The sequence below is a fragment of the Vombatus ursinus genome, unplaced genomic scaffold (genome assembly GCF_900497805.2).
Source record: "Vombatus ursinus unplaced genomic scaffold, bare-nosed wombat genome assembly UNPS02014798.1, whole genome shotgun sequence".
Lineage (NCBI taxonomy): Eukaryota > Metazoa > Chordata > Mammalia > Diprotodontia > Vombatidae > Vombatus > Vombatus ursinus.
In genome coordinates, this window is record NW_020954576.1 from 72162330 (window position 1) to 72184448 (window position 22119).

The following is a 22119-nucleotide window of genomic DNA, read 5'->3' on the forward strand; positions in this document are numbered from 1 at the left end:
CAGTGACAAAGGGACTACAGGAAAAAAAAAAAACAGGCACACTAATGCACTGTTAGTGGAGATATGAATTTGTCCAGTCACTCAGGAAAGTAATTTGTAACTATGTCTCAAAAGTTACTAAACTGTGCCTATGTTTTGACCCAGAAGTACTATTGCTAGGCCTATATCCAAAAGAGATGAAAGAAAGCTGAAAAGAATCTTTTTATAGTAGTTAAAGAAACAGAAAAAAACCTGGAATCCAAAGAGGTATGCATCTATTGGGGAATAACTAAACAAAGTACGATATGTTCATGTAATGGACTATTATTGAGCCATAAAAAAATGATGAAATAGTTTCAGTGAAACCTGTGGATACCTGTATGAATTGATGCAAAGTGAAGTAAATAGAACCAAGAAAAAAATTTCTGCAATAACATCATGAAGAAAAAGCTACTTTAAAAGACTTGAGAAATCTGATAAAATAATTAAGTGATTCTTGAGTTCTAATAATGAAGTATGATACTCACCTCTTGACAAAGAGGTAGTGGACTCAAGATACCAAATAAATATACATTTTGGACACTGCTAATATGGGAATTTGCTTTGATTGACTATGAATATTTCTTTAAAAAAGTTTTCTTTTTCTTTTTTTCCATTTTTTCAATTGGGGGAATGATTTGAAGTGCAAAGAAGAATAGGGATAGGATAACAAAAAAAGTTTATTACATAAAGAAAACAGAGTTATTTGATGAATCTTTCTTAAAATATAAAGAACATAGCAGGAGGAAGCTCAGAAAGAAGCTTAGACAAGAACAGTTTTGAAAACTACAGGTTGAACTTAGATAAGAAGAAAAACAATCTGTATATAATAAAGGTTTACAGTTTTCATGTACAATCTTTTTTTCTCTGTTCTATTATGAATGGAAAATTCCCATTTTATTTGGTGTTTGTTAAGTTCAGAATACAAACAAAATTACCAAAATAAAAGAAAATCTGTATCACATCCTCTTGGATGTGATCGACAGCCTTGTGCTTCCCATTGCTTACGCTGAGGGAGATTGACTCTTCAATGACTGAGAGGGTGCTGAAAATGACCATGTGTAGCTGCATGAGGCATTTAGTTCAGTTGGATAGGGATACACATGATGAGATGGTGAGAGGAGAGGAGCAGACAGACTGGACTGGATCCCTCCACACCATGGACAGGTACGGGAGGCAACTCCATTAAGTTCCTTGACTTCCAAGGACTTGCAACCGTACAGACTGCTGAGAGAATACCTATTCTGAGCAAGATTGTTCTCTCTATTCTAGTTGAACTGATATTTTTCTTGCCCCCATGCTCATTTACTTTTGTGTATTCTTTTGTGTATATCCCAAACTGAAAAACTTTTCAGATCTCTATTTTGCTGTTTTGCTTGGATAATGAGGTTTATTCTTTTTAAAAAAATATTAATAATGACAGGCCAAGATATAATTTTCAATTCTCTAGAATACTTTGTGTCATATAGATTCAGAATTGCAGAGTTAATTTTCCTTATCCTTGATCTCCACTACAACTAAAGACATTTTACTTTCTACAAGGCTGACATTAACCACATAATTGTCCACATTTATCAGTGATGGTCATGATTCTGGAGGTGAGGGGAACTGGCTAAGAAAAACATTGGGTGATTGCAATACTTGATTAGTCTGTTAATCAGGTCAAGATTGATTGGTGAGTCTGTTCATCTCTATAAAAGGAAAAACAATGAAAAATCATCACCCATAGATGGAATATAAGCAAAATATAATGCAGCTTGTTAGGTGCACATAATAATAGGTTCACAAACCTATTGTTTGCGAGCATAACACTCCAACATTGATAAGATGCTTCCTTTTTTGTGAGTTAGGGTTTAAATTCAATTATCATCACAAATAGTATTGAGAAAATGGAGCATGTCTAAGTCATTGTGTAAATTTACAGACATGATTTTTATTTTAGATATTTGGATATTTTCTATCAGAAGAAGATGCACTTGCTTCTCAGCTTGATGAAGAAAATTTGGTTTTTCTTGTTTCCAGAAAACAAAGAATTGGACTTACAGGTATTACTTTTAACATTCCTAGAAATAAATATGGGTTTTAATGTCTATATCCAAAATGAATGTTTTACACATTTTTTTCTATAGATTAATTTAATTAATTAAATTTAATTGTTTTAAATATTGGAAGAAAGGGGATATGCTTGTGTATAGAATCAACTTCAATTGCTGAACAGATAGGCTTAATGTAACTACTTCACAAAGAACACTTGCAGGAGAATCATAGAATCACATAATTAAGAGACCTCAGCAGCCATGAAGTCCAACCTACCCTGCCAGAAACTTTAGTACTCCCCATGAGAACCTAATAAATGATCATCTAGCCTTCATTTGAAGACCTCCCTCCAAACTCACAACTTCATGAGAAAGTCACTTAACCCCTGTTTGCCTCATTTTCCCATCTGTAAAATGGTGATAACAATACTACCTACCCCCCAAGGTTGTTTGAGGATCAAATGGGTAATAATTGCAAAATGCTTAGCACAGTGCCTGGCACATAGTAAACAATATATACATGTTAACTACTATGATAATTATGATGAAGATGATGTTCCACTTTTAGAGAATTCTGTCAAATTCCATCTCTTTATTTTGAACTAAAATCTGCTTCCCTATAATTTTTACCTATTGGTCCTCATTCTGCCCAGTGAAGGAGAGAAGGCCATGATATTCAGGTTTTCCTAAAGAAGAACGTGAGAGCTTTAATAACAATCACAAATTAAGACATTAATATCTTACTAACTTGGACTCCAGTAGTGAATCAAGCAGTGCTTTTTTATAAAATATTTTGTAATTAAACTTTTAAAATTCTTTAATTCAGGTTGACAATGCAGCCACAATTAGTCTGACTTGGTGAGGTTTCTGAATGGATCTAATCTTGAAGGACATTCTAGCTCATAGGAACATAGAATTAGATTACCTAATCCCAAACCCTCATTATACAGTAAGAAAATTGAGGCTCAGAAAGGCTTATTGACATGTGCAGTGTGACACATCCACGTTTTGACAGAGCTAGCCCCAGAACCCCTCACTCATTCCAGTGCTTCTCTTCTATACTATATTGGTCCTCTAGGAACATTGTACCAGGGCATTCACTCTGTATTCATGGGTAAGAATGATGTTACATGTTGTTCAGTCATTTTAGTCATGTCTGATTCTTCCTGGCCCCATTTGAGGTTTTCTTGGCAAATATACTGGAGTGGTTTGCCATTTCCTTCTCCAGCTCATTTTTCAGGTGAGGAAACTAAGGCAAAGAGGGTTAAGTGACTTCCCCAGGGTCATACAGCTAGTAAGTGTCTGAAGCCAGATTTGAACTAAGGAAAATGAGTCTTCCTGACTTCAGGCCTGGCACTCTATCCACTATGCCACCTAGCTGCCCCATGATGTCACATATTACTAACTCAAAAGAGGTCAGTCACTAGCATTTATTATGCTCCTACTATGTCCAGGAACTGTGCTTCATGCATACCTGAGCTTCTATCACCTGCGCACATTTAGGTGTAGGAAAGACTAAATGTGGAACAGACAAGATCATACTTGGAGACCCAGGCGCCAACAGGAGAATGCAAGTTCCTTAAGGGCAGGGACTGTTTTACATCTTTTCTTTGAATTGCTAGCACCTAGCACAGTGCCTTGCAAATAGTAGGTGATTAATAATCTTCTGTTGCATTGGGTTGCATAATACATGTATGCAGAGAGCCTTCTAAGACATGTCAAGTCTCAAGAATACTATCCACTTCTGGCGATTTAAGTGGGAATAAATGATACTGCCAAAAAAAATCTAGAAAGATTCTCTAGATATTATCAAGATGGTAGGAGGAAATGAAGAGTTTGTAAATACTGGTGACCTTAATGTCTTGGTTACCAAATGAAAGGAGTTTCAAAGAGAAAGTAAAATATGGAAAACGAGTAGTTGTGTCAGAGAGATTTAACTCTGCAGACTATGGCTTGAGATCCAAGAAAGACCCTTGATCACCATGGATAGAGTACATCTAAGGAGGTTTGGAAATTACTTGCCTAAAGACTAGCTGATATGATTGAGAGGATTTTAAACTGAAAAATGGAGGAAGAAAATGTTCAAATATAATGAAGCAGATTCTATAAAGAGCAACAATTATGACCCAAGAAGAGCTGTTTAGTAATTTACAAAAGGAAAAAAAAAAACAGGAATATGGGCTAAAATGATTCTTATTGTTCTAAGTTGTATCTATATGCAAATAAACAGAGTAGAGGTGACAAAGTGAGCTAGAGATTTTAACATGGGGATACCTCATAAGTATCATTGAGACGTAGTAGAATGTGACCAGTGACTGGAATATCATAATAAAAGGGCATACAGCATTCAAATGGAACAAGTTATATAGGGAGGGAGGCAGTTTAACACTGTACAGAAGAAGTGATAAACTTCTGGGGAAAAGCACAAATCCTTGTTGGGAGTATGGAATGATGGAAATCATTTGGATGAAGATCAAAGAAGGAAGAAAAAGAGGTGGGAGTAAATTACTACCAGGCCAGCAGGAGAAAATGGATTTGAGTTTTTGATTCAAACCCCAAAGTTGGTATTATAGCAGAGCATAGTTTTGATTGGAGACTTCAAGTGAGCAGACATCTGCTGGAGATTTTTTACTGATAAAAGCAGAACAATTAATAAATACTTGCTGATGTTTTCATTATTAACAACACAGAAGAAGTGACAAGGTAAGCTTCTGTTCTGGACTTGATCCTTACCAATAAAATGTAGAGCTGTTTGTTAAGGTAGTCAGTCATTCAGCATTTATTGAGCACCTTCTGCAGGCCAGGCACTGCACTAAGCACTAGAGAGACAAGGAAAGGCAAAACAAATAAACAAAAAACACCAAAACCACCAAAACCCAAAACAATATTGTCTCTGCTCTTGAGGAGGTCACAGTCTAACAGGGGAGACAATATGCAAACAAATATATAAAAACAAGCAGAACCTGAAGCTCAGGGAGTGGTAACCATGCCATCTTAGAGTTTGGAATAAAGAGGTAAGCACTGGCTATGGTATGATACATAATCTAGACTTTAGGAGAACATGTTTCAAAGAGTTCAGGAATAGGACAGATAGGGACTATATCTTGAGAATGAAATTCATCATAGTTGATTCTAGCAAGAGGTAAGGAGCTATCTAGAGGAACTCATGTGGTTGTACTGGGTATTCATGAATGAATTCAGATTTTTTTTAATGGGCATAGATAGGAGATAGAATCAAAGGCAAATAACCAAGGATAAAAAAAGAGTGGTAAGATGCCAAAAAAAATCAGAAGGGTTAGTTCCTAACATGAACTAAAGGTTAGCCATAAATATTATGGACAACAAAAAGTACTTTATTAGGGACAAAATGATGCAAAGAAGATATAGAAACCCTGCTTGAAAATAGCATAACAAATGTTTTCTTCTCCTAAAAAAATGAACTCCAAACTGTTAAGAATATAGCAAAAATGGTTAGAAAAGAAATGAAAAACAAAAATTAGTAAGATGGTAGGAGAGTATGTTGTTGGCCAAAATTCAATATAACAGATAAGTTCAAGTTACATGTACCAGACAAATTAGGTTTAAGAGAATTGCAGGAACTTCCTGTGAAGATTATAGAACTGTCTGAAAGTGATCTCTGTGGAATCATGCAGAGAGGTGCCACAAGACACAAGCAAGCAAATGTTCTCTTGATTTTCAAAAGCAGAAAAATATGGTTGATTCCAGGTACACCACTGAGCTTGATGTCAATTCTTGGTAAAATTCTGGAAGAGATTTGTTTGTAACACTTAAAATGTAAATCATAACTATTCTAGCACAGACTAGTAATAAACAAGTCATCCAAAATAATATTTTGCTTTAGATGGTGCAGTGGATAGAGTGCCAGGCTTGAAGTCAGGAAGACTCATCTTCATGAGTTCAAATCTGACTTCAGACCCTTATTAGCTGTATGACTCTGGGCAAGTCACTTAACCCTGTTTGCTTAAATTTCCTCATCTGTAAAATGAGCTGGAAAAGGAAATGTCAAGCCACTCCAGTATCTTTGCTGAGAAAACCGTAATTGGGGTCACAAAGAGTCAGACATGACTGAAAAATGACTAAACACTGACTAAAGAATAGTAGAACAGGAGAATGTCTTGGTCCTAATATTTTTGGTTATAGAAAGATATTTAACAAAATATCTCCTGATAATGCTAACAGACAAGAGCATTCAGCCTCAGTGATGGATAGTATAGTATCTCAAGTAGTTTCAGGACTGGTTGAGCAGACATAAATTATTTTGATTAACAGATCAACTTTAACTTGGATGGCATCCTTTAGTGGATTGCCCCAGGTCTCCATGCTTCATTTTCTTCTAGTTAGCATTTTCATCAGTGATTTGCATGAATGCAGGAGCAGCATGCTTATCAGATTGACTAATGATGTAAGGTTAGAAGGGATAGCTAGTATACTGGATAACAAAATCACTATCCCAAAAAATCTCAATGAGCTGGAACACAGGGCTGAAGCTATCAAGATTAATTTCACGGGGATAAAATGCAAAGTCTAACATTTAGGTTAAAAAAACTCACTGAGGAATTGCATCAGACTCATGACTGAGAAGTAGTTCTTGGAAAACATATTAATTTGTAATTTTATGAACTGAAATCTTAATATGAGTTAGAAATATGATATGACAGCCAAAATATTTCTTTGGGGCAGGTAGGTGGTGCAGTGGATAGAGCACAGGCCTCTGAGTCAGGAGGACCTGAATTCAAATATGGCCTCAGACATTTACCAACTGTGTGACCTTGGGAAAGTCATTTAACCCCAATTGCATCCCCTCACCACCCCCAAATATTCTTTCTTATACGAGATGGCTTTCTGAGAGGGAAAAGAGGAGAGGAATACAGGGGGAAATTTAGGCAATGTAAAAACAAAACATATAAATAAAAATGTATTTAAAGTTAAACAAAAAACCATAATCCATGCTTGATGATAATAGTATTTATATAGTACTTTAAGGTCTACAAAGTTCTTTACAAATATTATCTCCATTTATCCTCATGACAATCCTGGCAGGTCAGTGCTATTATTGTCCCCATTTTACAGGTGAAGGAATGGAGGCAGAGGTTAAGTGACTTATCCAAATTCACACAGCTAGTAAGTATGTGAGACAGGATTTGAAATATATTGATATTTCCTCATCTGTAAAATGAGATTTGAATTCAGGTCTTCCTGACTCCAAGTATAGTACCCTATCCATCCAGCAGCCTCATACCAGCTAAAGGAACTAAAGATTTGTGCCTAAGAAAAGCTGCTGTGCTTGGAGTCGATAGAAACCTGGTTTTGATCCCAACTTCTGATGTCTATTAACTGTAAAAATATAAGAAAACCTTTTTTGAGAATTCCAGTCCTATCTAAGCTCTTTGAAGACAGGGGCATTTTCCCTTTAATGTCTTTGGATCCCCAGCACGTAGAACTTGTACACAGTAATGTCTAATAAAATCTTGTTGAATTGCTTTGAATGGTATGAACATGAGTAAATAATTTAACCTCTTGGGGCCACTATAAAACAAGGATTAGAATACCTGTAGACAGCTAGGTGGTACAGTGGATAGAGCACCTAGGTCTAGAGATAGGAGAATCTGAGTTCAAATCCAGTCTCAAACACTTACTATCTGTGTAATCTTTGACAAGTCACTTAATCTTGTTTGCCTCAATTTTCCCTTCTGTAAAATGAGCTGGAAAAGGAAATGGTAAGTCACTCTAGTATCTTCGCCAAGAAAACCCTCAAATGGGGTCACTGAGTCAGACACGACTGAAATAACTGAACAACAACTACCTCCCTCAGTGTTGAGAATAAAATTATATAACACATGAAAATTTTAAAATACTATGTAAGTAGCAGCTACTAATAAAATTTTTGAAGAGCTTAGAAAAATCCCTAACTATTACTGAGCCCCACTCCCATCTTTCTATTTAATTCTGGTCCCAGTTCACTGCCCATCTGCATCTCTCTATGACTTCTATATGGAGAGAACAGTTCTTCCTGGTACTACTGCCTATTGAAGTCTAGACCAGAGAGGTCAAACGTGCAGCCCACAGGCAGCAAATTACTCACAAAACCTCCTGAGTGTGGCCCAAACCAGATTAAAACTGTAATTGGAAAATATTTAACAAAACGAATAAAAATACAATAAAACATAGACAATAATGTGATTTTTTAATTCAACATGTGGTTTGCAGAGATTCTTATGGCTTAGTGGCCACCATTTCTATTTGAGTTTTAAACCACTGGTCTAAACACAAGGTATTGTTTAATCACTTGGTTTTTTCTTATGTGGTTAGTCGGACCAAACTCTCTTGTAATGCTGGGGCTTGAAGCAATCAGCACCATGTCATTTGCAAACAGAAAGACATCACTATCTATAGGGAATCCCGCTCTAGTTTTGACTCTATTTGGGAAATAACCTAACAATGATAGACATTTAAATAGTGCTTTAAGTTTTGCAATGTACTTTGCATATATTATCTCATTTGAGTCTCATAGTAACCTGTATAAGGTTGGGACTGTTACAGGACAGGGAAGCTTAAAGAAAATAAGTGACTTGCCCAAGGTCACACAGTTATTAAGTATCAGAGAGAAAAGTGAAACCCAGCTTTCTACTCAGAGCTTAACATTTTATCCACTATAGCGTTGTGAGAGTGGCAGATGTTTTTGATGATCAGACATCTCTCTGTTTTATGCTTTGCTTGATATTAATAATCAGTGTTGTCAAACAAAGTTAATTCCATTATTATATATGCAAGGAATCTTACAGCTTTTTAATATATGTGAAGGATGCTTTATTGGACAACAGCCTCTAAAGGCAGTATTTTGCTCTCACCAATTTCCCTAAAACAAAGACCCAACGAAGGTCGGGAAGACTCCCCAACCAAGAGAGTGAAGGGAATTGTGATGTTAATTAGCACATTTTCATCATTCAAGTTGCCTAATAAATCAGATTTGGCTAATGACAATTATTTTCCCTTTAGCAGACACTTCAAACATTCCTAGTAATGATTCCATTATCCACATCAGGGATGTCCTGGATTGATGTGACATTGCTGTGGATCAAGTATTGAAATATTGAATTATTGGCTAGAATTACAGAAGGGTTCCACAAATTTGAGGGTATTGTTATTTTCATCTCTTTATTCTTGGAGCAAGCATCTTGCCTTTAGGAAAGGGTATGATAGCCCACTATGCAAACCATGAATTTCGTAGGAGCAAAGGATGACCTGGCAGTAGTTTTAAGAATTACCTTGACATATTCAAGGTTCATCATCTGTTCTGTCTGATCCTTCTAAATGTACAGAGATACAGGAACCATAACCACCTTGGTCAATTATCTTGTGTGCTATTTCTACCATATAAATGTAAGTGAAGAGTTTTGACTATACATATTTTGTATGTTTTCAAAATTATTTGAAACAAACTACAATAAAATGAAATTTCAGAGAATTAAGGTAGTTTTGTTCTTTAATACTGGAGAGCCTCAAATGACGTTAACTCTATATCCAGTAAGCTGCTATGACTTAGAGAAAGCTGGGATTCCTAAGCAGAAATAATCTCAGTGGAGAGATAATGCTTTACAAAAACAAACAAACAAACAAAAAAAAAACCCACTCCATAGACTGTAACAGAAAATACGATCCCTTTTTGGGAGCAGGGTTCTCTATTTGGGGGTCCTATGTAGCATGTCATTCCCCAGCTCTGTGTCATCAGATTGATATCCTATGGACAAATCGGGGCTTAGCAGCAGCTACTATTGTTTGATTGACTTTTTTTCTGGCTTAATTGTGCCCTGAGACTTTTTCAGAGTAGGTTTTTGTTTGTTTTTAAACCTAACAAATGGATTTTGGAGTCTCTTCAGCTGGGAAATCAATTGAATTATTATGCCATTGACAGGTGGCTGGAAACGTGATGTGGTTAAGTGTCTTGTCAAGATTCCTCAACTGGATTTCCTGATAATAGCAACTCAGAAAGGATCAATAACAGTCCTCAACAGTCAGGTAATTTAAACAGTTGTCTTTTTATCACTTTTTTTTAGTAATGCATCAAGCACAGTCAGGATTGCAAACCACAGTTTGAAATTATCACCCCAGGTAAAAATACAGCCAAATCCCTGAGGAGAATGCAAACTTCGTGATACATTTTTTTGTGATACTGAAACCACCAAACCTGGCACTGTCCCAGAATCCTCTGTTGCACAGTGTGGTACTGATACAATCATAGGATAAACCTGGATTAGTGCTTAGTTGAAAAAATTTAAAAACATTCATAAAGAAAATGGTTTTGAGAGTACCCTGAGAAATAGGTAATTTGGTAGCTTAGGGTGACTTCAAGCTTCTTTTAACTTCCTAACCTTAAAAGCTTTCATCTCCAACTGAAAGTATCCCTGGGAGATTTTAATAGGAAGCATGCTGATAATTTCTATATAATATCACTATGAACCTGCAAAGATAACAATCTAGTATTAATATGACTAAGGCATTCCAGTTTTCCAGTTCACTGGCAGCTGTAGAAAGGGCTTTGTGTGTGAAAGATCTGAAAACTGAAATGAGTTGGTACCTTTCGTTTCTTTCCATAACAAGGCCTTTTCCATCATATTCCCTATGATTTGTTTTTTCTCTGAGCAATAGGTTGATTTTTCTTCTTTCCCAGAAATCAAAGCTAGTAGAAAATAAAATATAATCTGAAATGAGAGGCTTTTAATTTTAATTTTTAAAAAAAGTTGATGATTTATTAGTGCTCAGAGTGAAATTTAATGTTTTCTAATTAGGGAAAAATGTACGTATGTGATATGTGTTTTTATCCTGTCAGATCCATTTGAACGTATATGTGTGTGTGTGTGTGCATGTGTGTGTATATATATATATATACATATACAGTATTTAGTATTTACAATCAGGTGTCTTATTTGTAATATGTAAATGTAATTGAATCCATCAATTAAATTTACAGGTATGATTATTCAGCATTAAAACAAAAAAAAAGTTATTTAAAATCCTGAATGCCTTAAAGAAAGAAAAAAAGAAACAAGTATTCATTAAACATCTACTATGTGTCAGGTACTGGGCTAAATGCTTTACATTTGGTCTTCACAACAAACGTGGGAGATGGGTGCTATTATCATTACCCTCATTTTCCAGTTGAGAAAACTACAGCAGATAGAAATTAGGTGACTTGCTCAGGATCACACAGCTAGTAATTGTCTGAGACTGAATTTGAACTCAGATCTTCCTGACTCTAGGTCTAGCACTTTATCAACTGTGCCAAATACCTTTATGTGGTGATATATTGGGTGGGAGGGTTTTTTTTTTCAAGACTTGGTCAGAATAATCTATCAAAAGACAAAATGAGTGATCACATTGGAATATTTTACAATAGTTTGATGCATAATTCATGTTCTTTATGGAAGAGTAAATTGTTATGTGAATTTTCTAAAGACTAAAGAATATAAAATGAAAATGCTAAAATATAACTTGCATCAGAGGTTAACTTTTTTTTAATGATAGCTAGTCCTAATGATTACAAAACTTCTATAATAATTAAAAGGTCTTCAGCATGTAACTTGCACTAAAAATAAGTGGGTTGAGGGGAGCAGAGACACAGAACTGAAAATCAAGTATGTGGTGCTCCTTCTCTTTTCTCTATTTTCCTTTCAAAACTTTAATTTTCCTATCTCTGAAAAGAAATACAGGTTTAGTCATTTACTAGTTTTGCTACCTTGGGCAAGTCACTTACCCTCCGCCTCAATTTCCTCAACTGTAAAATGGGAATAATAACAGCACCTCTCAGGAATGTTATGAGGATCAAATGAGATAATATTGGCCAAGCACTTAGCACAGTGTCTGGCACATAGTAGGTACTATATAAACTTATTTTCTCCCCTCTCCATCCTCATAACAAGCCCTGTCCATTAATTAGACTATTGGCTCCTTAAGAAGAGGAACTATTTTTTGCCTTCCTGTGAATCTCTAACACTTAGCACAGTGATGGGCTCATAATAGACTTAAAACAATTATTCAATTCTATTTTATTTTCAGTTCCAACTTGTTAATATCATTTCACTCTAAACTTTTCATCACAGGGAGCCAAGTTACATATAATTTAAACAAAAAAAATAAAGTGATGTTGCACTGCTAGGGAAATGAATTACTTGGTTAAAAACAGTGCAAAATCAGTGGGAAAGAATAAGAAAGTAAGAGCAGAGGCGTCATCAACATGCTTCAAGATAAGCCTCTTAAGTGCCTGACTTATCCAAAGAGGACTTGGACTTTGCCATTCTGCTATCTTCTCAAGAGGATGAAGGGATAGGCTAGAGAGAAAAGGGGTCCCCAAAAGGGAAGGAGGATGGCATGAAGCATCAATATGAAAATGGCTCTATTCTACAGTGTGCTCACTCTGTGTTAGCACTCTTCTTCTTAATTGCAATGGCTAATATGCCTCCTTCCTGCTTTGCTTTGCTTTTTTTCTTGCAGATGAGAGCGCAGGCAAACATCAATGTTACAGTACGTATTTCATTTCTTTTTTAATTAGCTGAAGCGGAAGTTGGAAGATAGTTTCTTAGCAATAAATTGAAAGCACATGAACTGGCCTAGAAATACAAAAGCCTTTCTATTTTGCTGTTTTATCTGGGCAGTGTCAAAGCCCAGATTCAAAGTAAGGTCTCCTTGACTACTTATCGTGCATTTCTACTGGACTATTATGAAATGAGGTGACCAGGAAATGGAAAGAGATCTTAAATCTTGAGCAATCTGCCCAAAGGGCCAAGACTACATCTTTTTTTTGGCGGGGGGGGGGGAACATTAAATACAGAGCAAATCTAAGTAAATCAAAGTCCACTGAGAAAGGATGCCAACCACTTAATTAAATACATCTACCATGATTTATAGTAAGCCAGTCATCACAGAAGGTCAGAACTGGGGAAAACCCCAACATATTCCATTCTGAGTTATCCAGAAAAAATAGGTAGGACATATTCAGTAATATATATGGTATCTCAGTTTATAATTGGGGACAGCAGAAGAAGAACTGCTTTAAATGAGTTGAAAATGTATTTGAAAGCCTCTTGGATTTTAAACTTGAAAACAAGGATTGTTGACCTGGTTCTCCCCCTCCATAGTGAAGTAGACAGGGGATGGTGTTATAAAACCATAGACACATGTTTGCTATTACAATTCTTTCATAGCTCCAAATAGGGCAAGGCATACCCTGTTATTAGGTGTTGGAGACATAGCGATGCAAGAAGGTATAGGAGGTGAGAAAAGAAAGTGGAGCCAATATTGGACTTAGCTCCAGAAAGTTTGCATTCAAGGTTTATCAGAAACAGTGTTGGGCTAGGAGTCGGGAGTTCTGGGTTTGAATGTGACCTCTGATGTGTTCACCAGCTATGTGACCACACTGGCATATTTTTAACTTCTCCAAACCTCATTTCCCTAACATTAAAACAGAGATTGTAATTCTGGAAATATTTACTTCAAAACTGTTGCTCTGAAAAAAGTACTTTGTAAATCATAAAATGCTATACATACATATGTTGTTATTTTTCTCCTGACTCTGCCACTAATGAGTTCTATGACATAGAATAAACCAGTCAATCAACTAACATTTTAAGTGCCTATTATGACACTAATATATGCCAGTCCCTGTGCTAAATCACCTAAATTCTCTGGGCCTCAGTTTCCTCATCCAAAAATGACTGGGTTATTTTCTTCATTTCTAAAATGAGGAGTTTTGATGAATTGAGGAATTACTTTGATGTTAATATACGTGATTTTTTTTTAAAGAGCAATCACCAAGGTCAGTTTAATAAGTGTTGGCTGAGTACCTATGATGTATGAGCATATAAAGATAAAAATGAAATAGTCCCTGAAAGGAATTCACATTTTACTGGGGGAAAATAACATGCGTATCTATAAGTATATACAAAAGATATGTAGAGAAAATACAGAAGTGATTTTGAAGTGATAGGTAGGTAATAGGGAGGAGACCAGGAAAGGTCTGCTGCAGGACATGACACTTGAGACTATGAGGTGATGAAGGGGAGCATTCTAAGGACAAAGGCAGGGGATGGGAAGTGTAGTGTTCTGCCCAAATAACATCTAGGAAACCAGTCTGGCTAGAATGTAGAGTGTACAAATGAAAGTGAGATGAGATTCGCTTGAAAAGATAGGTTAGAGCCAAACTGTGAAGGGCTTTAAATAATAATAGCTAGCAATCATACAATGCTTTAAGGTTTGCCAAGTGCTTTTATATATGTTAACTCATTTGATCCTCACAATAACTCCGCGAGGTAGGTGATGTTACAGATTTTACAGATGAGGAAACTGAGGCACAGGGAGGCCAAGGTGGTTTGGCCAGGGTTACACAGCTACTAAGTGTCTGAAGTAAAACTCAAATTGCAATGTTCTTCGAGTCTTGTGCTCTAATCACTATGAGGTTAAAAATAATGTGTTTGTAGAGGCAATAGAAAGCCACTGAATCTTCTTGGGCAAAGGGGTGACAGAAGTTTATGAGTTCAGGTTACAATAAAGAATATAATTTATGCTGAAAGAATGTAGGTGGATTTACTCACCTTAGCACTACAGATTTTGCAGTTATATTATGCCCAGATGTAGAATCAAGTTATTATTCATTTGTAGTAACTGACTGATTTTATGAAATAAACTTTCTGGGGTTTGCAATACTACATCGAATGCATCTGAACAGGAGAAGGAAAAAAAGAGGAAGAAGAGTAGGAAGATTCAATCAATTAATAAACCTTTATTAATGCCTACTATGTGCCAGTCAATGTGCTAAATGCTGGGGATACAAAAAGAGGCAAAAGTCAGTCCCTGCTCCCAAGGAGCTTACAATCAAATGGGGGAGATAACATGCAAACAAATATATACAAAGCAAGCAATATATAGGATAAATAGGAATTACAGAAGGAAGGCAGTAGAATTAAGAAGGCTTGAAAGAGACTTTCTGTAAAAGATGAGATTTAGTTGGGACTAAAGGGAGGTCAGTAGGTAGAGTTGAGAAGGGAGAACATCCAGGCATGGAGACACCCAGAGAAAATGCCCAGAGAGATAGAGTGTCTTGTTCATAAAACAGCCAGAAGATCAGCATCACTGGATCAAAGAGTACATGGCAGGGAGTTAGGTGTAAGAAGGCTGGAGAGGTAGGAGGGAGGGAGGTTATGAAGGGCTCTGAATGACAAACAGCATTTTGTATTTGATCCTAGAGGTAATAGGGAGCCACTGTAGTTTATTAAGTAGAGGTGGGGTTGTGGGTGATATGGTCAGTCCTTTGCTTTAGGAATATCACTGGTGGCTGAATGGAGAAGGGATTGGATTGGCAAGAGAATTGAGACAGGCAGACTCAGCAGCAGGTTATTGAAATAGCCAGATGTACAGTGCTGAGTCTGCACCAGAATGGCGGACATGTCAGAGGAGAGCAGGGGGTATATTTGAGAGATATTGCAAAGGTGAAATCAACAGGCTTTGACAACAGATTGGATATGAGGGGTAAAAGATAGTGAAGTCCAAGAGCCTGGGAGGATGGTGTTGCTCTCTACAGTAACAGGGAAGTTAGGAGGAGTTGGAAAGGAGGGAGTGTTTAGGGGGAAAGATAATGACTTATGGTTTGGACTTAATTTAAGATGTTTATTGGATATCCAATTTGAGATGTCTGAAAGGTAGTTGGAGATGTGAGATTAGAGATCAGCCCAGAGGCTGGGGCAGGATGGGTAGACTGGAGAAAATTCAGCATAGATATGGAGGAAGAGGAAGAAGAGAAAGAGGAGGAGGAGAAAGAGAAGCAGGAGGAGAAGGAGATGGAAGAAGAAGAGGAAGAGGAAGAGCTGGGATATGATTCTGTTTTGCCATTACATTCCATATTCAATTATCCCTAGGTAGTAGATACAGAGTACATAAATAGTAAAGACAAAGCAATTTTCAGGAAGTGAGGAGAGCTTGGGTGTGAGGGATTGTCTGATGTTGATTACTGCCACGTGAAGGTTGTGGCAAGATGGGGTAGGAACAAGATATCAGGAAGTAACTGGAGCTCACGCTCCCGAGGCAGGGGCTGTGCTAGGCGGAGTTGTGGTGAACTGGGATGGGAACTGGATACGGAGAAGTAACCGGAGCTCATGCTCCCGAGGCAGTGGGCAGTGCTATGTGGAGCTGTGATAAGCTGGGGAAAGAACACGATACAAGGAAGTAGCCGGAGAATGTGCTCCTGAGGCAGGGGGATGTGCCACGTGGGAGTGGGATGGCAGAGAACGAGTTCCCTTTGTCTAGTCCTCTCCCTAGGTGCAACGTTAACCCTAGACGTCTCCTTCCTGACTTCCTGGGTCATGTACTTTCCCTTTGTGTAGCACTGACCCCAGATGCCTCCTCCCAGTATCTGGGCCTGACTTCCTGTGTCACGTACTCTCCCTTTGTCTATGCACTAACCCCAGACGTCTCCTTCCTATATCCGGTCCTAGCCTCCTGTGTCACGTCCTCTCCCTTGGTGCAGCGCTAAACCCAGACATCCCCTTCCGGTATCTGATACTACAATCAATGACTAGTAGGCAGGCTGAGGAGGAGGGGCTAAGTAGGTACTTAAGGAACAGTAGGGATCGGAGCTCGCTCTCTCTCTTGCTCCTGCTCTCTTGCTCTTGCTTTCCTGCTTGGCCTTGCTGTGATGGCCTCTGAATAAAGCTCGAGTGTTTGCACCTCCTGATCGGCTCATCTCTGTGTTTATCCGGATGGGCACCGAAGACTGGTAAGTATGACTCTGGCAGCCTGCTCCTTATAGGAGGAGAGTGCACGCGACCAGCACACTTGGGCAACTGGGGAGATGAGGCAAGGTGTCTTGTAGGAAGTGGCAGCCGAGTAGTGTTTGGAAGGAAGCTACAGCCTCTCTGAGTGATGAGGCAGAGCATTCTGTGCCCGGGGAGGAGCCGGGGCAAAGGCAGGTGAACCGAGCTGGAATGCCCTGCATGGAGAAGAGCAGTTAATAGAGGGTTCTGGTTAAGGCAGTGCCAAAATGGCAGGGAATTTTCTGTGTTTAAATATGAATATTTTGCTAGCTAGAAATTTAGCTGACCTTACAACTAGGCAGCACCTATGTGATCTGAGCAGCAAAAGGAAGATTTCAGTGTATTCATGGCACCCAAGGGCGATTACTGTTTGAAATTGGCTTTAATAGATTAGTAAAGCTGGAAGAGACTTCAGAAATCATCTAGCCTCACCACCTCTCTCTCTCTCTCTCTGGCAGTCAGTCAATAAGCATTTGAGGAGAGGGGAATGGGGGACAGCTGGTGAAAAGTCATGGAGTCAGGAGATGGAGTGTTGTGTATGTAGAGTATGTAGGAGGGAATAAAGTATAAGAAGACTGGAAAGTAGGAAAGGGCCTGGTTGTGATGTGAATGTCAAACAGAGGGTTTTACATTTGATACTGGAGGAAATAGGAAGCCACTGAAATTGGTTGAGTAGGAGGGGTAACATAGTCTGACCTGTGCTTTGGGAAAATCACTTTGAAAGTTGAGTGGAGAATAGATGGGAATAAGGAGAAATCTGAAATGGGAAGATCAAGAAGAAGGTTATTATAATAGTCTAGGTCAGGGGTGGGGAACTTGCAGCCTCGAGGTCACATGTGGCCTCAAGGCTGCAGGTTCCCCACCCTTGGTCTAGGTCATGAGGTAATAGGGCTTGCACCAGGGTAACAGCAATATGAATGGAGAGAAGAAGACATATGGGACAGATGTTGTGAAGGTAGAAACACCAAGACCTGGCAACAAATTGGTTGTGTAGGGTAGGTGTGAGGGAGTAGCAGACTACACTAAAGTTGAGAGCATGGATGACTGAGAGGATGGTAATGCCCTTGACAGTAATGGAAAGTATGGAAAAAGGAAGGGTTTGGGGGGAAGATAATGAATTCTGCTTTGGACATATTAAGTATGAGATGTCTAAAAGTACTTAAGGTCATATAGATCGTTAATGGCAGGACTGAGACCTGAACCGTGATCTTCATATCAATGCATTGCTCTTTCCATTGGACAATGCTCCCTTTTTTTTAGGATTCCCTTTTAAAAATATACATTAAATGCACTTTTGCTGAGATGCCAGTGACCTTTTAGAACTTCATTCTTCCACACAGAAAGGAATGTGATCTAAGAGTGTGGGATTGCTGGCAGAGGGGAGGGAACAGTGGTAGTAAATAGAGGGAAAGGATGGAGAAATGGGAGGTGAATGATGACTGAAGACAAACCCTGACATAATTTTTATTTGCTTTTGGAGCCTAGGTGATTTAGGAAGGGGAAGATTAGGGGATATTTGTTAGAGATCAAAAGGGGAAAGGGACAGAGAAAAGGAAGATAAGGTAGAACAAAGCAGTGGCTCCACAGAGGTTGGAATCAATTCATTGATAAGGAGAAAAAAAATGTGATGTGGGACTAGATTTGCAATGCTGACCTGCCCCCCCTCCCTCCATATTCAAATGGTTGCCAAGTCTTTTTGATTTTATCTCCACTATAGTTCATGTACCCACCCCCTTTCCTCAACTCACAAAGACAACCACCTACTACAGGTTCTCATTGCTACTTACCTAGACTTTTGTAATTGAATTCTTTTTGATCTCCTTCCTTCTCTCTCATTTCTTTGGTTCATCCTGTATATGGCAGCCAAATTTATCTTCCTAAGACACAGACATAGTCCTGTAACTACTCTCCTCAAAAGCCTTCAGTAGCTCCCTATTCCTCTATGATAAAATATAAACTCTCTGCCTGGTGTTTGAGGCCCTACATAATCTAATACTGCAGTTAGGTGGTGCAGTGGATAGAGAGCTGGGCCTAGAATCAGGAAAATCTGAGTTCAAATCCAGCCTCAGACACTTACTACCTGTGTGACCCTGAGCAAGTCATCTAACTCTGTTTGCTTCAGTTTCCTCATCTATAAAATGAGCTGGAGGAGGAAATGGTGAACCACTCTAGTATCTTTGCCAAGAAAACTCCAAATAGGGTCACAAAGAGTCAGACACCATTGAAACTGCTTAACAACAACAACAACAACATAATTAATACTATTCTACCATTCCAATCTTTTTCACATTATTTCCTTTTGTATACTGTGTGCTCCAGCCAACCTAAGTTACTAGTTGTTCCCCAAACTTAACCTTCTATCTCATACTTCTGTGTACTTGCAGGTGTGCTTGCCCATCTCTGAAATGCCACTCCACCTCATTTCTGCCTTTCAGAATCTTTATCCTCCTCCAGTGCTGAACTCAGTCTTTACCTCCTTTGTGAAATGTTCTCTGACTCCTCCAGCCCTAGTACTCCCTTTCTTTTCTCAAATATTCCTAAAGTATATGATTTAATCAAGACAAGGCAGCTAGCTGGCACACTGTGTGGTGGTGCTGGAGTGAGGAAGACCTGAGTTCAAATCCAGACTTAGACACTTACTAGCTGTGTAATCCAGGACAAGTCACTTAATCGCTATTTGCCTCAGTTTCCTAATATGTAAAATTAGGATAATCATAGCACCTACTTCCAGAGTGGTTGTGAGGATTAAATGAGATAATTATAGTAAGTGCCATATAAATATTGTTGCTATTATTATTACTATATAATCCACATAAACAAAAACTCTATAATTTTTAAGACGTGATGTGTAAGATGAGGTTGTTAAGTTGAAAAACCCCTTGCTTCTCTTCTAGGACACTTCTTGGATCACAGGATGTGATTACCTCCCTCAACTAAAACGAATTGTTGCTGTCACAGAAAGAACCATTATCATCTGGGATTATAAAGCACAAGGCAGTAGCCAGGTATGGTCCCAAGAAAGGTTCAAGGGTATAAGCCCATTTTGGTTAGTAATCTTGGTAGCTGTGCACGAACTCTCCACCCATCTATATTTAAGCCATTTTGGAAGAAGAAAGAGAGATGGAGACATCAATCCTTTCTGTCCCTTTCTCTAATGCCTGAATGTTCTTTCTGACTGTGTGTATTTTTTACATTTTATTTTTAAAATTATTTTAAAATTATACAGCATTTTCTTGGATAAGAATGCCATTAAAATCAGTTGCAAAACTTTAGTATCAAATACAGTGGGTAGGGAAGAAACACTTCAACTCCCTCTAGCATTGTAGGGTCATCATTTATTCTGTCATTATTGCCTGTCTACTATGTGCCTAATGGGGTGCTGATGGGTGGGGTACTGGAGGAGCACAAGAAATGGTCCCTTTCTTCAGAGAGCTGAGAGCTTATAATCTAAGTGTCCCTGTCAGAACTAACAATATGAAGAAGAAACCTAAATATGTGTAAAAGAAAAGAACAAGGCAGTGGGTAGTACTGTGTTAATTGTGTAGCACAGATTATCTTGATAATTACAGCAGTGGGCTTGAGTCATGAAGGAAGACTGTGGGAGAGGTAGGGCTTGAACTGATATTCTTGCAGGATGGATAGGATTTAAGTACCATTTAACTCTTAACATTTTTGACCTTGTCACCTTGGACAACTCCACTTAATCTCTTTCATCTGTTTCCTCACCTGTAAAATAAGAGGTTTGGAATTGATGGTCTCTGACATCTCTTCAAACTCTAGATTGAAGATCCAATGAACCATTGGTTGGCCTTCCAGCAGACCTCTCCTATGTGTAGAAAAAATGTGGGAAAACTGCTTCTTCTATCGAGGTCAAGATTCCACAACAGAACTGGGAACCGGTGTTGACATTAACATTTTAAAGGATAAGCTTGCTTCTCCCTGAACATTGTGGACAGGCATATCCTTGTGTCTGCCCAAATAATGGTCGCCTAACAAACCAAGTTTTCCTGGCTTTAACATTCAAATACTTTTCTTGTGAAATTACACAATGAACAAATCATTGATTTTTATTTTCTAGTTTACCCTCCGGCTTGTGTCAATGATGGCGGTGATGCCTGTCTTCCTTTCACATTTCCCCTAGACGTTCCTTTACCTAGTCCAAGAGAATGCTAATTATGACAATGTTTCAGTATACCTAACAATGGTCCTAGTAGCATTCTTGATGATTACAAAAAAAACTGGAACCCATGTGCCCGGTGAATGGAGAAGGGCTCAAAAAAATTACACTAATATCAATGTGATGGAAATTTGCTATAAGGAATAACCAACATGAAGAATTCAGCAAAACAATGGGAAGATTTATACAAAATGATTCAGAGGGAAGTAACAATTACACATAATGACCATAAATATACAAGTAAAAGCCAACAAAGAGAGGCAGTAAAATTCAGATGAAATACAATGAATTGATAAGCATTTATTAGTGGCACAATGGATAGAGCTTTGGGCCTGGAGTCAGGAAGACTTGAGTCCAAACCCACCTCAGATACTTACTTGCTGTGTGACCCTAGGCAAGTCAGTTAATTCTTCTTTGCCTCAGTTTCCTCATCTGTAAAATGAGGATAATAATAGCACCTACTGCCCAAGGTAGTTGTGAGGATCAAATGAGATAATAATTGTAAAGTACAGTGCTAGTGCTGTATAAATGTTAGCTACTGTTATTGTTATTGTTATTATATTATTTTGATATACCAGGCATCGTATTAGGTGCTGGGGCTCTAAAGAAAAAATTTCAGTTATTGCTTTCATGGAGTTTACGTTGTTAGTACTATATGGCTAAAGTTAAAAGACACACACCCATCCCTTTCTGTTTATAGTGATTAATAGGTCCTCATTTACATCCAGAGTGAGGATACACCTTTTAAAGGGAGCTGTTTAAATGTACCTGTTTTTATCAAATCAAAGTTCATCGATCATTTCTTAAAGTAATGTTTCAGACAAATGAGCCTGAGACAGGAGTCTGAGCAATAGAATTTTAAAAGCATTCAGACACTAATGAAGAAAAATGAAGGACAGCACGGAGAGCCTGCTGGGATCAAAATCCTCACTTCCATGTGCTGTGTGCACTAACCTCACAGAGCACTATCTAAGCATGAGGTTGGAAAGTTGAAAGTTTGAGGGAAAGCAGAAAAGACAGTCATCATTTAGTCCAAGAGAAGACTGAATTCTGGTCAAAATAATTAATT

General features: G+C 38.0%; 1 protein-coding gene across 2 annotated transcripts in view; it reads left to right on the forward strand.

Moving 5' to 3' along the window:
* LOC114050149 (WD repeat-containing protein 64-like) overlaps positions 1 to 22119 on the forward strand; it is a 172956-nt gene that overhangs the window by 21053 nt on the left and 129784 nt on the right. For both annotated transcript variants that reach the window (XM_027871753.1, XM_027871754.1), the window contains exons 3-6: positions 1961 to 2063; positions 9988 to 10091; positions 12564 to 12593; positions 19768 to 19878. In XM_027871753.1, the coding sequence (XP_027727554.1) occupies positions 1961 to 2063; positions 9988 to 10091; positions 12564 to 12593; positions 19768 to 19878 (348 nt within the window). The remainder of the gene's footprint in view (positions 1 to 1960; positions 2064 to 9987; positions 10092 to 12563; positions 12594 to 19767; positions 19879 to 22119) is intronic.